We start from the raw sequence: 14,284 nt of genomic DNA on the forward strand, positions 1-14,284 counted from the left end.
TTAGCTAAATGTTTTGTAAACACAAAACATATAGACATATGTGCATTATGATATGAATGAGCAGTGTTAAAACTTACAAAAAATGCTGCCAGTGGTATCTGCATACAAAATAAAGATTGCTATGGTATTGGTCAAAATATCAATGCCAATCGGGGTAACATTTCTCTAGAATGTATTTGTTTTTCTTTCGGAGATCATGCTAGTGGATTATTTCACCACTGTCTTGAATTAGTTTGTTCCCTGTCTCACAATCAGTAAAAAAATATTTTCTGTTACAATCATAAATCCAGCCTGTTAGCAAAATTGTATTTGAGTAACTAATTGTATTCAAGACAACAGCATGAGAAGAAAATCCTAATACTATACTAATGTCATACCTTCAGTATGTGCATTTTCTATGATAAGTTACCTTCACAGTTACCCTGATTGGCACTATTGCAGCTTAACTGACAGGTTGAAGTAATCATCTTATCCCTATTTATCTTTCTTCTTGGTTATGGTTATGGTAAACTGTGGCAAGGGCAAAGGCATAGCTTGTGTCTTGTTCCTTTCCAGCTGTGCTATCTCAACACAGAGACATGCTTAGGTCAGTCACTGAGGACGGCTCCTGGTAGCTCATTTGTTAACGTGTGCCAGCGTTCAATTTTCTTGTCTTTGTTTTTTAGGCAGTCAAACCAGTGTTTAAGACGTTCTCCTTTTGCATTGATTCCCAATACAACTCCACCTATAGACAAAAGTAAATGTAATTATTCGTTTTTTTCTTCCAAAATATTTTTATTTGGTAAAAGCAGGTGTAACAAAAGAAACGTATTTGAACATTGATTAACAATGAAATCCAGTCGTCGGAACAGAATCTTCTAATACAGAACTCAACTACTATATAACATAACTTAAGTCAGAGAACTACCATATTTAGACAAAACTTTGGTGAGGCAAAGGGGTATTTCAAATAGATGCAATCATGATATTATTAGGACTATTTGTAATTATTCTTTTCAGCATAGCATGATGCTAGACAGGTTAAAGTTATATGTGGTTGAAGATATAAATCTTAAGAAACTAAGTATTTTAAATAAAAGTTAAGGCATTGAATTTTAGGAGAGAGCCCCATTACATGAAAAACTGCATTTATAAAAAAAACTCCCAATGAAAGAAAACATTCAGTAGCAATAATACAAGGAGGGACTATGCTGTCAGTCAGCCTCTGTGGGTGGGGGTTGAGGTGTTGATATCACTGAGCTTCATCTCCAGTACTCCGTCTTAACCATAGTGGCAGTGGTACTAGCAGACTTGCTGCCATTTTTTTGGTACTAACACTACAGCTTATATGAATCCTTACACAGATCTATGTTGAAAGTTAGTGCCTTGTATATAAAGAATTCTGATCTCAGAACGATAATGCAAAGGTCCAGGTATAAATCCAGGTCATGGTATAAATAATAGTAGTTGATAACCTTCAACTTGGTATGTAATGTTGAAGAAAATTTTGCTCCTTATCTCTCTAGATTCTGCAGCTGAAATGTGTGCCAGGGACATACTCCAACACAGTCATCTTAATCCGATCACCACGGAATGTGTCAAGGCAGATGTTACTTAAACAAAAACAATCCACCCAAACCAAACATAATTACCACTGATAAGGGGGAAAGGATTGCTATAAATAAAACAACTTTATATTTACTTCCACTTCAACCATTTCAGGATTTTGAATGTATAAGATATGTCCTAAAAAATGTCATCAACCTTTCTAAAACATATACCCTCCTCCTGTTCCTCTTCCCCTGACATAACTTTCCTTCCACTATTACCAGCAATTACTGGCTGTCAAAATGACAGTCCAGTATTGCTATATGACAAAGAAGAAGTTCACACGCTGTTGACACCAATGGTATATCTGTGTATGTGTGGCCTATTGGAGTGAGACCTTTTTGTTTGTCAAATGTGTGTGGAACTGGGATGGGCTCCTGGGATTGGTACCAGTGTCTGCAGGGAGAGGCCTTTAACAGTTTTCTGGAGTGGTGGTTTCCCTTGAGACCTTCTAATGGCAATTGGTATACATTACATTACAGGAGTGGCTCCTGTGTGAAATGTGTTTTTACCATTACATTCATAAATATATTAGGGCAAGACCGTTGATCTGTAAATGATTCTAGTTAAAAACCTTACAAATCAAAAAAGTTAAAAATACATAATAAAATAATATGTATTCCTCTTAATTCTATTCTCTATTCCCCTCTTCCATTTTTACTTCTTTAACATTTATATTTACATGTATTTGTACATTTTCTTTCATTTTTTTTCCCCCAGTGTCGCATTAAAAAATGCTCACAAATGTAAAAAACTTTGCAATGATTTGTACCAGAAACATAATATTAAATGAGACAGATTCTAGAATAAAGTGTATACTTTTTATGTACAGTAAAACTACTTAAAATGTTTGTAAAGTCAGAAGGTCTTTATATCTTAATGCATTCTATGCATTAAAGTAAAAAGCCTTCTGTGTGCAGCAGCCTCCCCAGCACCCTTTAATACTTACCTGAGCCCCATCTGCATCAAGCAATGTTGCAGGAGTGTCTTTGCTGCCAGAGACTCTCCCTCCTGATTGGCTAAGACGGCAACGTGGTGCCATTTGCTCCTGTTGCCGTCAATCAAATTCAGTGAGCCTCTCTCTCTCTCTCCTCATTGGCTAACTGACTTTGATTGACAGCAGCGGTCAAAGGCACCACTGCTGTGTCTTAGCCAATGAAGAGAAGAGTCCTAGACTGCTTAGACAGTCATGGATCGAGAGGGGGCTCAGGTGCTGCATACAGAAGTTTTTTTTTATCTTATTGCATAAAATGCATTAAGATAAAAAAACTATCATGTCTTTGGATTGTGGGGGAGGAGCCTAGGAATGGCACCCAGAAGGAGTTTGAGCTAGGAGCTACAAGCAGCCATTTGTGTAATGGAATGGTAGCCCGGTGATCCCCCCACCCCTTCCCGGCTACCCTACCCTCAATATAGGCTAAGCCCAGCAATCGACTTCGTCTCTTTTCCTACTTGTACCGGAGGTGCTTTGCAGCAGCGCAGGTCTGGTCTGGCTTTGGGGTGGAGATCCTAGCAGGCTTTTCCGATGGGGTCTCCGCATTTGTGCGAGAGCTTGGGAATGTGGGAGATCATGGCGATGCGGCTGGAGACAGAAGAAGCCGTGAGTTTTCCAGGAGACCCAGACGGTGCCTGAAGATAGTCGGGAGACTGGAGTCGAAGCAAAGGCAGCCAAAGTGACTTGGTCGGCGTCTGAGGCATTCGGAGGTCTCCGTCTGGAGAAGTGGCCGATAGTGGAAAGGAGGAAAGGGGCTGAACCCCCTAGATGAAGAAGCAGAGTTTTGAAAAGAGTCCCTGAGGAGTCTTTATGTACACAAACAACCTTTACAGTAATAAAGCAACTCCCAATGAAGGGACGCCGATTCCAATTAGCTGATTGAACTGTTAAATTGACAAAACACCGCAAAGCTCCTATATAAACCCCAGCATGGAGAAGGAGAGTGGTGAGTTCTGTCCTTTTTTTTTCTTATTTTTTCAACACTCCTGTATGTGTTAAATTTCTTGAACTTTGACGGTCCAGACCAGTATTGCTTGCTGTGAATTGTGTAGACTGTGCCTATATAAGAACTGGCAGAAGATTCAGTAATTGAAGGAAGGAGGAGAGAGAAGAAGGAGAAAGGATTTTTTTTTCTTCTTTCCCCTCTCGTTCACACTGTAACCCAAGAAGGGGTCCCTGATAAGTAGAGAGTTGAAAAACAATAAAATCCAGGAACCCGTGTGAAACACGCTGAACTTAAAGATAAAACCGGGCAAAATAGAACATCACTGGGTACAACTATTCTTAGTTAGTCAAGAGCGGAGCCTGAAAGTGACTATGAGTCTGAATGTATAGTGGAACAGAGTGCCAACTCCCAGTTACCTACAAAAGTGGAAATGGTGGCTATGTTCGCAACACTTGAAAAGTCTGTAAAAACAGAGATGGCATCAATACATAACGATCTGGGTCACCTACTGCTACGGGTTGAAGAAATGGAAAAAAGACAAGACAGCCAAACACAAATAATAAATGAAAATTTTAAAAAGGGAACAAAGGAATTTGGCTTACACGCTAGAAGACCAAGAAAATCAGAACAGATGGAAGAACTTAAGAATACGTGGCCTACCAGATCCGACGCATGGAAAAGATTTAACAGATAAAATGAGGAAAATCTTTAACCCCTTATTAGGTAGAGGTGAAGCAGAACAGATAAAATTAGAAAAGGTACATAGGATTAGAAAATCAAAAGGCACCCCCGCGGAAGCTCCAAGAGACGTATTAGTTAGGTTTTAGAAATACTCAGAAAAATATCAAATCTGGGACAGTTTAAAATGAAAACCACCAATAAAATATGAACGGGCAATTCTCCAGATCTTCGAGGACTTTTCACAAGAAATACTAAGAAGAAGGAAACTACTGAAATCACTTTTGGAGCTGATGCAAAGTCAGGACATTCACTACAATTTGGGCTTCCCAGCATGTCTGGTAGGCCAAAAAGAAGGACGCATGGCAAATCTGAGATTCCCTGAAGAACTGCAAAGCGTCTGTAAAAGGCTGGAAATCTCCATGACAAATATATAGTAGGCTGGTCTGTAGACAATATAGAAGAAGAAACCCAGGAAGAAGAGCAGTGGCAATTGGCAACTAAGAAAATAAACTTATCTCTGAATTTAGACAGAGGACGGAGGATTAAAGCTACTTTGAGATGATTTGATGGGTGGGGATAGGGGAGGATGAGTGGGAATAGGGGAGGGGGGGGGGAGGGACAGAGTCAGGAAATAGGATGGCTGCCTCGGTCTCTTGGTGGATCTCAGACCAGATTCCATAGTTAGGGGGAGCAGGTCCACAGAGTGCATTGGTTAGAGCATCACCCCACAGTAAAAGAGCAGAAGGGAAAGGAGGCCCTTAATAGTAATGGCATCTACCTGCTCTAGGGATGGCCAAATCTACATCTGTTGAGATTGCTGGGATTTAGGAGTGAGGGAGGGGGAGGGGGTAGAGAAGAGGGGAAGGGGAGAAGGCAAAGGAGAAATAAACTGTGTAAAAACTGGAAAATCAGTTGATAATGTTGACCCCCCTTCTAATCTCTGAATTAGCCTCTCTGTGAGACCCTTAGTAAAAGCCCCATTATCTGCCTTCGGTCTCGACTGAGTGGGGAGGGTGAAGCAGGTAAGCACAAGAGGAGAGTGGAGACAGTGAGACAACATGAATGCCCTAAATCTCTTGACATATAATGTAAGAGGATTAAATACACTCAAGAGGTACAGGTTATTAGAGGAACTCAAACGCTACTCTGCTGACATAATATTCTTACAGGAGACACATGTAGCACAGGATACAAATGTGAAATTATACTCAAAATAGTTTCTGGTATGGTATTACGGGGATTCCCCAATTAGGAGAGCTAAGGGAGTGGCAATTGGCTTAGCAAAGGACGTAAGGTTCTCCTTGGAAGATAGATTAGTTGACCCAGATGGACGGTATATAATTCTGAGGGGACAATTGCAGGGGACAGAATGCACAGTAGCAAACATCTTGTCCAAATAAAAACCCAAAAGGATATTTGAAAAAAGTATTGGAAAAGCTGATGCAGTTTAAAAAAGGTATACTGATTTTGGCAGAGGATTTTAACTTCTGTTTAGATCCACTCTTAGATTATTCATCTCATGCACAGGGGACAGGTGGACACCAACTGAGGATGGTGAAGAAAAAACTATTTCACAATCAATTGGTGGATGTGTGGAAAGCCCAACACCCTAGGGAGAGAGACTACTCCTTTTTTTTCCTGTTCACGGGACGTACTCAAAACTGGACTATATTATGATCAAGCACAGGTTGCTAGAATTATTAGTAAATACTTCAATAGGAACTATGACCTTATCAGATCATGCTCCAGTAATGATGAAAATAAAAAACTTATAGGGCCTCAGAAAAGAATAAACACTTGGAGACTTAATGAAGAACCGATACTAGACTAATAGACACAATTATAGGAAAAGAACTGGAACAATATTTCCTAGGTAATGAAACCCCTGATTTATCGGATGCTACAATCTGGGAAGCCCACAAGGTATAAATTAGGAGGTATTGATCTCGATAGGCTCCAGGAAGAAAAAGGAAAGAATCCTGAATATAAACAGACTGATTACAGAAATACAGGAATTAGAACAAAAAAATAAAAAGAGAACAGAGGTGGAGATACACCACACCCAAGTAGTAAAAAGGGACAAATTAAAAGAACTAATGGAGGAAGGGACGAGAAGGGTGCTTAACAGAGTGGCCAGAGAAAGATATAAATGGGGGAATAAACCAGGGAAATATTTAGCTAAAATAGTAAAGAAGAAAAAGACGGTCAATTACATAGAAAATATAAAAATAGCAGAGGAGAAATTGTATATTCAACAACAGAAATAGCCAAAGCATTCCAAAGCTTCTATGGGGCACTATATACAGCAAGGCAAGAGGGGTCACAAAAAATAGAACAAAAAGGAAACCAAAGGATACAAAAATATATATAAAGAAAGCAAAATTACCCAGAATATCAATGGAAAAACTGCAAGGGCTAGAGGCACCAATATCACAGGAGTAGATAGACCTGGAACTGAAAAACTCAGCGACGGAAAAGTCCCGGCCCTGACGGATTTACAATCCGTTATAGGATGTTTAACCTCCTTAGCGGTAATCCCGAGCGTGACTCGGGGTTGATTTTTCATATCAGGATCGGTAACCCCGAGTCACGCTCGGGGTGGATGTGCAGAGAGCGCAGCGGTGTTCTCTTACCTTATCCTGGCGATGCAGCGATGATCTCTCATTGCTGAGATCGCCAGCCGAGAGTCCCGCCGCTCCTCCGTCCTCCGCCGGTGTGATCACTTCCTAGTTCCGTTCCCTGCAGCAGCAATGCTGCATGGGAGCGGAACTAGGGAGGGAAATTCAAAAAAAAAAAAAAAAAAACGTTACACAAAACACGTTTTATATTGTATATATATATATATATATATATATATATATATGCATATATATGCATATATATATATATATATGCGCATATATATACCGGTATATATATATATATATGCATATATATATATATATATATATATATATATATATATATATATATATATATATATGCGCATATATATACCGGTATATATATATATATATGCATATATATATATATATATATATATATATATGCACACACACATATATCTATATATAATATATAATGCATGAATTATAATCTAATCAATATAATTTTATTATATATATTATATATGAAATAATAAAATAATATTATTGATTCGATTATAATTCATGCGTTTGTGTTTCAAATTTATCACATCTGGGATGTCTACTAGAGTCTTGTTTTGGTCAGGTTTAAGTCAGTAATTACTAAGAATTGTAGGCCTATAATACATAACGCCAAATTTCCATGAAAAGAATTGTACCGCTTTTGGTATGTAATTCCTGACATAATCATACCGCCAGGGAGGTTAAGGAAATATTAGTCCCAAAACTATGTAAATATATGAATATTTTAGGAGAAGGAAAGGAAATTAGAGCAGAATCACTACAGGCATATGTAATGGTAATACCAAAGGAAGGGAAAGACGCAACTTTGTGCTCGAGTTATAGGCCAATAACATTATTAAACTCTGACACAAAGTTATATGCAAAAGTGCTGGCTACTGGATTAAAAGATCTGATACCCGAATGGATATATGCTGAACAGACTGGATTTGTCCCGGGTAGAGAGGGAAAGGACAACGGTATAAGAACGTTACTCCTATTACATAAATACAGAGGCAATAGGGCCACAGATCTACTACTGTCAATAGATGCTGAAAAAGCATTTGACAGGGTAGACTGGGGCTTTATGCTAGAAACAACAGTAGACCTGGGAAATTGGTCCTAGAATGATCCAATGGATAAAAGCTCTATATAGGAATCCAACAGCAATTGTGAAAGTGAACGGAAGTCTTTCACCTCCTTTTGGAATGAATAACAGGATGAGATAGGGATGTCTGCTCTCGCCCCTGCTGTTCATCTTCTCGCTGGAACCTTTGCTAGCCACCATACAAAACAGTAGGGATATAAGGGGAGTAAGGGTGGACAAAGAGGAACATAAAGTGGCAGCAGATGACGTCCTATTCTACATCATAAACCATAGAACAACACTTTCAAACATAATAAAAAAATGGGAAACTTTCAAACTTTAAGACCAATCCAATAAAATCAGAAATTCTGAACATTGGGCTCGGTAAGAGAGAAGCACTAGCTTTGCAGCAGGAATTTCTGTTTGTATGGGCAAAGTCTGAATTATAAAATCTGGGAATGAAACTGGTCGATCCGACAAAGAGCTTCTACCATGCCAACTATATCCCCTTACTTAACAAGATAAAAGCAGATCTTAAAAAAAATATATCATTAAGGCCACTCTCACGGCTGGGCCGAATAAGTATGGTCAAGATGGTAACACTCCCCAAAAATTTATATAAATTTCAAATGTTACCAATACCGATTCCACAAACATATTTAAAACGGTTAAAACAATGATACTAAAGTTCATTTGGCAGGGTAAGGAGCCTAGGTTACAGTACACATTTCTGCACCAGAAATAAAAAGATATTACACAGCAGTTATAATTTCATGAATGACAGAATGGGCAAAAATAAACTCAGATAAAAGATGGTTTAAGATTGAAAACATGTTAAGTGGAACACAATATACACATGAAATAACCAGAGTTGTATTGAAGACATGGGACACGTTGCATAGACAAGTTAAATGGGTATATAACTCGCCACTAATATTACCTGATGGTACAAACTATTTTGCACCCGGGAACGAGAAATTATTTGGTAATTGGATTAAAAACACACAGTTAAAAGATATTACATTAGAGGGAAAGGTAAGGTCATATAATGAACTGAAAATTAAAGGAGAGAACCTTTCTCTGAACGAATGGAGATATTCCCAGTTAAAGCACTTCGTGGAGTCTCTGCCACGACCCATTAGAACTGAGAAAGATATGAACCTCCTGGAAAAACGATGTAATATTATGAAAGTAAAACAAGGTATATCTCAGATATATAAAATGCTAACTAAATTTGTTGGTCTGAGAAGGCCTCCATTCATAGAGAAATAGGAAAAAGAGATAGGGATAAGATTAAAAGAACATGAAGTGAATAGTTTACTGAGCGCTTATCACAGTCTAGCGGTCAACGTAAATACCATCAAAATGAACTACAAATGTCTCTCGAGATGGTAGATGACACCGGTAAAAGCACTGAAATGTCAACCAAAGAAATATTCATTATGTTGGAGGGGATGTAATAGGAAGGGTGCGTTTGATGGGACTGTCCAATACAAAAGTACAATTGTACCAAACTTGATAAATTCAGCCAAGGGGGCAATCCCAAAAACATGGCTAGATCCGGAGAGCCCCACAATTAGAGATTGGTTTAAAATAATAGAATATACATATAATATGGAATAATTGGGAAGCAAGGAGGTGGAGTTGACAGCAAGTTTCTAAAATAAATGGAGAAAATGGAAGGAACTCAAGAATACCAGCAGATATGCAGAAATCTGTAAGAATTAGGAGAAATTAGGGGAAAAGAACATACAGGCAGAAAAGAAGAGAGGAGGATGCACAGGAGAAGATTAGAAGTGTTATGGAAAGTGAGGGGGGGGGGGGAGGGTTTGCTGAGGGAGAGAAGATTGTATATTTGTGATCGTTTACTACTGTGAAAGTAAATTTTGGCATTGTCAAATTTGTTTAAAAATCAATACAAATTTATATATATATATATATATATATATATATATATATAAAGGAAAAAAAGGTTAAAAAAAAAAACCTTCTGCCTTTACAATCCCTTTAATACTGTAAATATAATATTAAAATGAGTGATAATATTTTAGCATGTACATTAGTTCACTATTGCACTGTAGATTTCAATTTACATGTAAAACGAAGAATGAGACAGCTTGTTTTCTTGGAGTTCATACACAGTACCACTTACCTATAAAGTCATTTGATTTTCCAATATCATAATCCCAGACTGTGACTTCTAAAGTCTTTTTTGCAAGGTCGCTGTGTTTTATTTCATAACAAAATTCCTGCAAAGGTAAATTACATTAGCAAGAACTGGAACAAAAAAAACCTATAAGAACAAACAACAAAGTTTTACTTGGAATTGAAGTATCCTGGCACTTATAAATTTGATGAAAAAAAAATAGGTTAACATTAGTACATTGCTGAACTTTCTGTTTTTCCAGAGTCACACTAGTTAGAGGTATTTGTCAGATCTGTTAGGTTTCTGCTGTTTTACCAGGTTTTCTCAGTTACCTAATATGCATAAAGTACTGCATGCAACACTTGTAATGTGTCATTGTTTAATAAATATGTAGCGCTATCCCCTTATTAGCCGCTGATTAATGGTGATGGATGCAATAGAAGCCCAATTGCTGAACATCACAGCACAGATGATGGCAATGATGACCAGGGTTCTTCCCTGATTATGCAGAGGCTGCCAGCACACACACCGCACCTATTCCAAGCTGACCCAACAATCAGTCTAGGGGTTGTATTTTTTTTTTTTTTTAGTTTTAATTCTGGAAAACATTAACTGGGGAGGGGTATAGTACATGGGATTCTGCAAATTATTTTAAGCTCCAAAGTGAGAGGACATCATCTTCTCAATTCTTTAGTGTCACGCTTCCCACCCAAGACTGACGATAATGGCCAGGTCAGGGACACTGTGAAAGCTGTCTCCTTTGGTGCTACCCTTACATTTACACTCAATTACTCACAAGGCAGACTTATGAGTAAGTGGGAGCAGACTTAGCTCCCAGATGCCTTCAAGCGAGATTTTGTCTGAAAGGATCCTCTGGGGCGAAGACCATGGGGGGGGGGGGGGTCAGTACAGTTGCAGGTGCAGGTTCCTCTGCTCTGCCACAAGCCAAGACCCTGGTGGACAACAGCAGCACACAAAAAATAGAGCCCTTTGGGGCAGCAGCCCCTGGGGATGGTGGAACTTCCAGACCCAACTGAACTCCCGTCATCTCTCTCTCAAACTATTTATTAAATTCAAAGCCTCCTGCTGGGTACACCTACCCAGGGATTGGGTACCAATCAATATTCTAGCTGCTTCATCTGACTCCCCCCTGCCTATATTCTAGAAGCCTCCAGAATAGAGGGGAGAGCAGTCGAAATTTGCAGCCAGTGAGAGTCAAACCAAGCAATAAGGAGCTTTTTCACTTGATTACAGTGAGACTCAAACAGATTAAATTTACCTACCATCTAGCAACCTACCTAGGAGGGTGCTACAAAAAATGTGTGCTTCCTGTTATGCAGGCAAGTCTCGAAGGCACACAGTCAGGGGCCTAGGAGCAAACCTTTATGCCATGGCCACAATTGCTGCAGCCAGCTAACATCAGAGTCTTCACATAATCTGCTGTATTCCTTCAGCACCCATACGATTTTACCTAAACCCAGTATCTGAACCCAAATAGTTGCCAATGCATGTTGAGTATCTGTAAATCACAGAAGATTAAGTAAGAAAATCTCACATTACCATGAGTAGGTTTACTGGGGAGTTGACAGCCTTAGATGGAACCAAACAGTAGCCTGTATTGCTCCTTGGATAAATGTAGTTTTATTTTAATAAAGTACAAAAAAATATATAACCAGGCACCTGCTGCCCTTTGGTTCTTTGTGATTCTGAGACTTGGCTATGTAGCTAAGGAGCTGCTGGATTTTACAGACTCTCCCATTTTCGTATTGGTGACCTCTGCAACAAATCACCAACACACCAATGGTGACAGACAGACTTCAGTACCTTCTATCCTTTCTTGCAATTTTATTGGTTTGATTGTCTTGGAGAGAGAGGATTAGGGGGGCAGAATGTCCCAAAACAGCAACAAAGATCTCTCTGAATAGCAGACTTGTGTATTCTTTAAGCCAGGATGGTCAGATTTCTTGCTATTTTCTAGGTTTTGGCCACAACCCTACTGTGTAGGCATAGAAGGGGCAGCCACCGGGTTGCAAAGGTTGCACTTGCAACCAGGCCTGGTGTTCCACCACTGTGGGGGTTCCCAATTTCCTCTTGATGTCCTGCCCCTGCTATTGATAGGGTCGGTCCAGCGTCTCTATCTTCATGGACAGCGAGATGAGGCTGGAAACCCCCTGGTGGAGGAACGCTGGGACTCGGGCCGTAAGTGCGACCCTGGTAGTTCCGTCACTGTCTCAGCTGGAGGATTCCCCTATCCACCTTGAATGTGTAGATGGGGGAATTGGAATATTTTTTTTGTTGAGGCCCGGTTCACACTGATGTGGTTAGGGAACTGCAGCAATTCCTGTTCAGTTCCTGCAATGCATCAGAATCACAGGCAGTTCACACTGTGCTCTGCAAACCACTGCTTGGTTACTATGCACGGCTGCACCAAATTAAGTAAATCTCCCCCAATGTGATGCACATGAGGCAACCATTAACAAGAGATTATTATCATGCTAATTAAAGCTCAACTCTGGGCTTCAGGCTCCTCCAATGGCCCCCTTCTCCGGGGGAAGCCCACCGGTGTGTTTTTTTTTTTTTAGCTTTTTTATACTTACCTGTTTAGTCTTAGTCACACCAGAATGCACTAAAAAATGCACAGAAAACTCCTATGCATATACCCACTTTATGAGTTTTGCAATGTGTTGCATTGCCTTTTTATATGCTTAGTAATGCTCCCATGCACACTTTAGAAAATAGAGGAAGTATGGATATGGGTTTGCATATCAGTCAAACATCAAAATGCCTCTGTAGCATTGCATTTACAAACGTTTGTGCGCATACATGTGCATTGCATTCTGAAAAAATGCAGCCTACTATCCTTTTTTCTAATCACACATCACATTGAATGCATTCTGGTTTAAACTGCACTCATTGCAAACTATTAAATTATATTGTCTACGTGAATCCAAATGCATCTGATGTGAACAGGCCTTTAGGACCAATTCACACTTTGTCGATCTGTTGCGGTGCGTAAATTAGAATTGCATTAGGGCAGCCTAATCATTATGAATGGACTGCCAAGCACCACAACACAAAAAAAATGCAATTAAATCCTTATTTTGCAATGCATAGGGTAGGGTACCGTGGTGATGACCTCTCAAGTGGTGGGTCTATGACACAGTGGGGTTGATTTACTAAAATTTGAGAGTGCAAATATTGGTGCAGCTGTGCTTAATAGCCAATCAGCTTGTTCAATTAAGCCTTGACAAAAAAACCTGGAAGTCGATTGGTTTCTATGCACAGCTGCAGCACATTTCGCACACTCCAATTTTAGTAAATAAACCCCAGTATGTATTCATTCTCCCTCTTTGAATGATGGAAGGTGTAATTCAACCCATAAGACTGAGGGCGTCTACTGGGGAAAAAGAGGCACTGCAGGGGAAAGTGTCAGACTGGGGAAATTTTATATTACCTTAGCTGACATTAGTCTGAAAATGGGCCTTGCAATCTCTAAGGTAGTTAGGGCTCAGCTACAATGGTATATTTTAATTCCACTTTGTTCTAAAATTGAAATTGTTTTTATAATAAAATTATATTGTTTTTTGATGTCCTTTGCTTTGCATACAGCACATAGAATTTTGAAGCACTGAAAAACAAACGACAGTCAACAGGGAGCTAATCTAATACTACTAAAATACTCTGCTTCAAATATTTTGTTTTAAAGTGTGTTTATCCTTTGAATACCTTAAAAGCTTTAACACAATAAAGTAATTTCAAAAGTGTTTTTTTTAATCTTCAAGTTTCATTAAAAGAGTTTCTGGTGACCTTGCTATCAAGGTTCTTGTGCAGGCAGTAGGGGAGGTTGATTTAATAAAGGCAAATCCGCTTGCTAGTTTGCCATTGCCATTGCAAGTGCACTTGGAAGTGCAGTAGCTGTAGATCCGAGGGGGACATGCAAGGAAAATAAAAACAACAGCACATGATTGGATGATAGAAATCAGCAGAGATTTCCCTCACTTCAGATCTTTATCTCTGATCTACAGCGACACACTTCCAAGTACACTTGCAGTGCACAGTGGATTTTCCTTTAGTTAATCAACCCCATAGAGTGACAATTCTCTGCCCATGTCTCCCAGTTGCTCTTCTGTGTTGTCTCTCTGTCACACACTATCCCAGGATAAATGATCAGTGGCTGTGCAGTGTACATTGCACAGAA

General features: G+C 39.3%; 1 protein-coding gene across 1 annotated transcript in view; it reads right to left on the reverse strand.

The window, feature by feature from the left end:
* Positions 1–426: 426 nt before the first annotated feature.
* DOC2B (double C2 domain beta) overlaps positions 427–14,284 on the reverse strand; it is an 824,733-nt gene continuing 810,875 nt past the window's right edge. Inside the window, exons 9-10 of the mRNA XM_082245573.1 lie at positions 10,093–10,189; positions 427–724 (exon numbers count right to left, since the gene is read on the reverse strand). Coding sequence (XP_082101699.1) covers positions 588–724; positions 10,093–10,189 — 234 coding nt within the window. The 3' untranslated portion in view covers positions 427–587. The remainder of the gene's footprint in view (positions 725–10,092; positions 10,190–14,284) is intronic.

This window comes from Pelophylax lessonae (genome assembly GCF_965119305.1).
Source record: "Pelophylax lessonae genome assembly, chromosome: 2".
Lineage (NCBI taxonomy): Eukaryota > Metazoa > Chordata > Amphibia > Anura > Ranidae > Pelophylax > Pelophylax lessonae.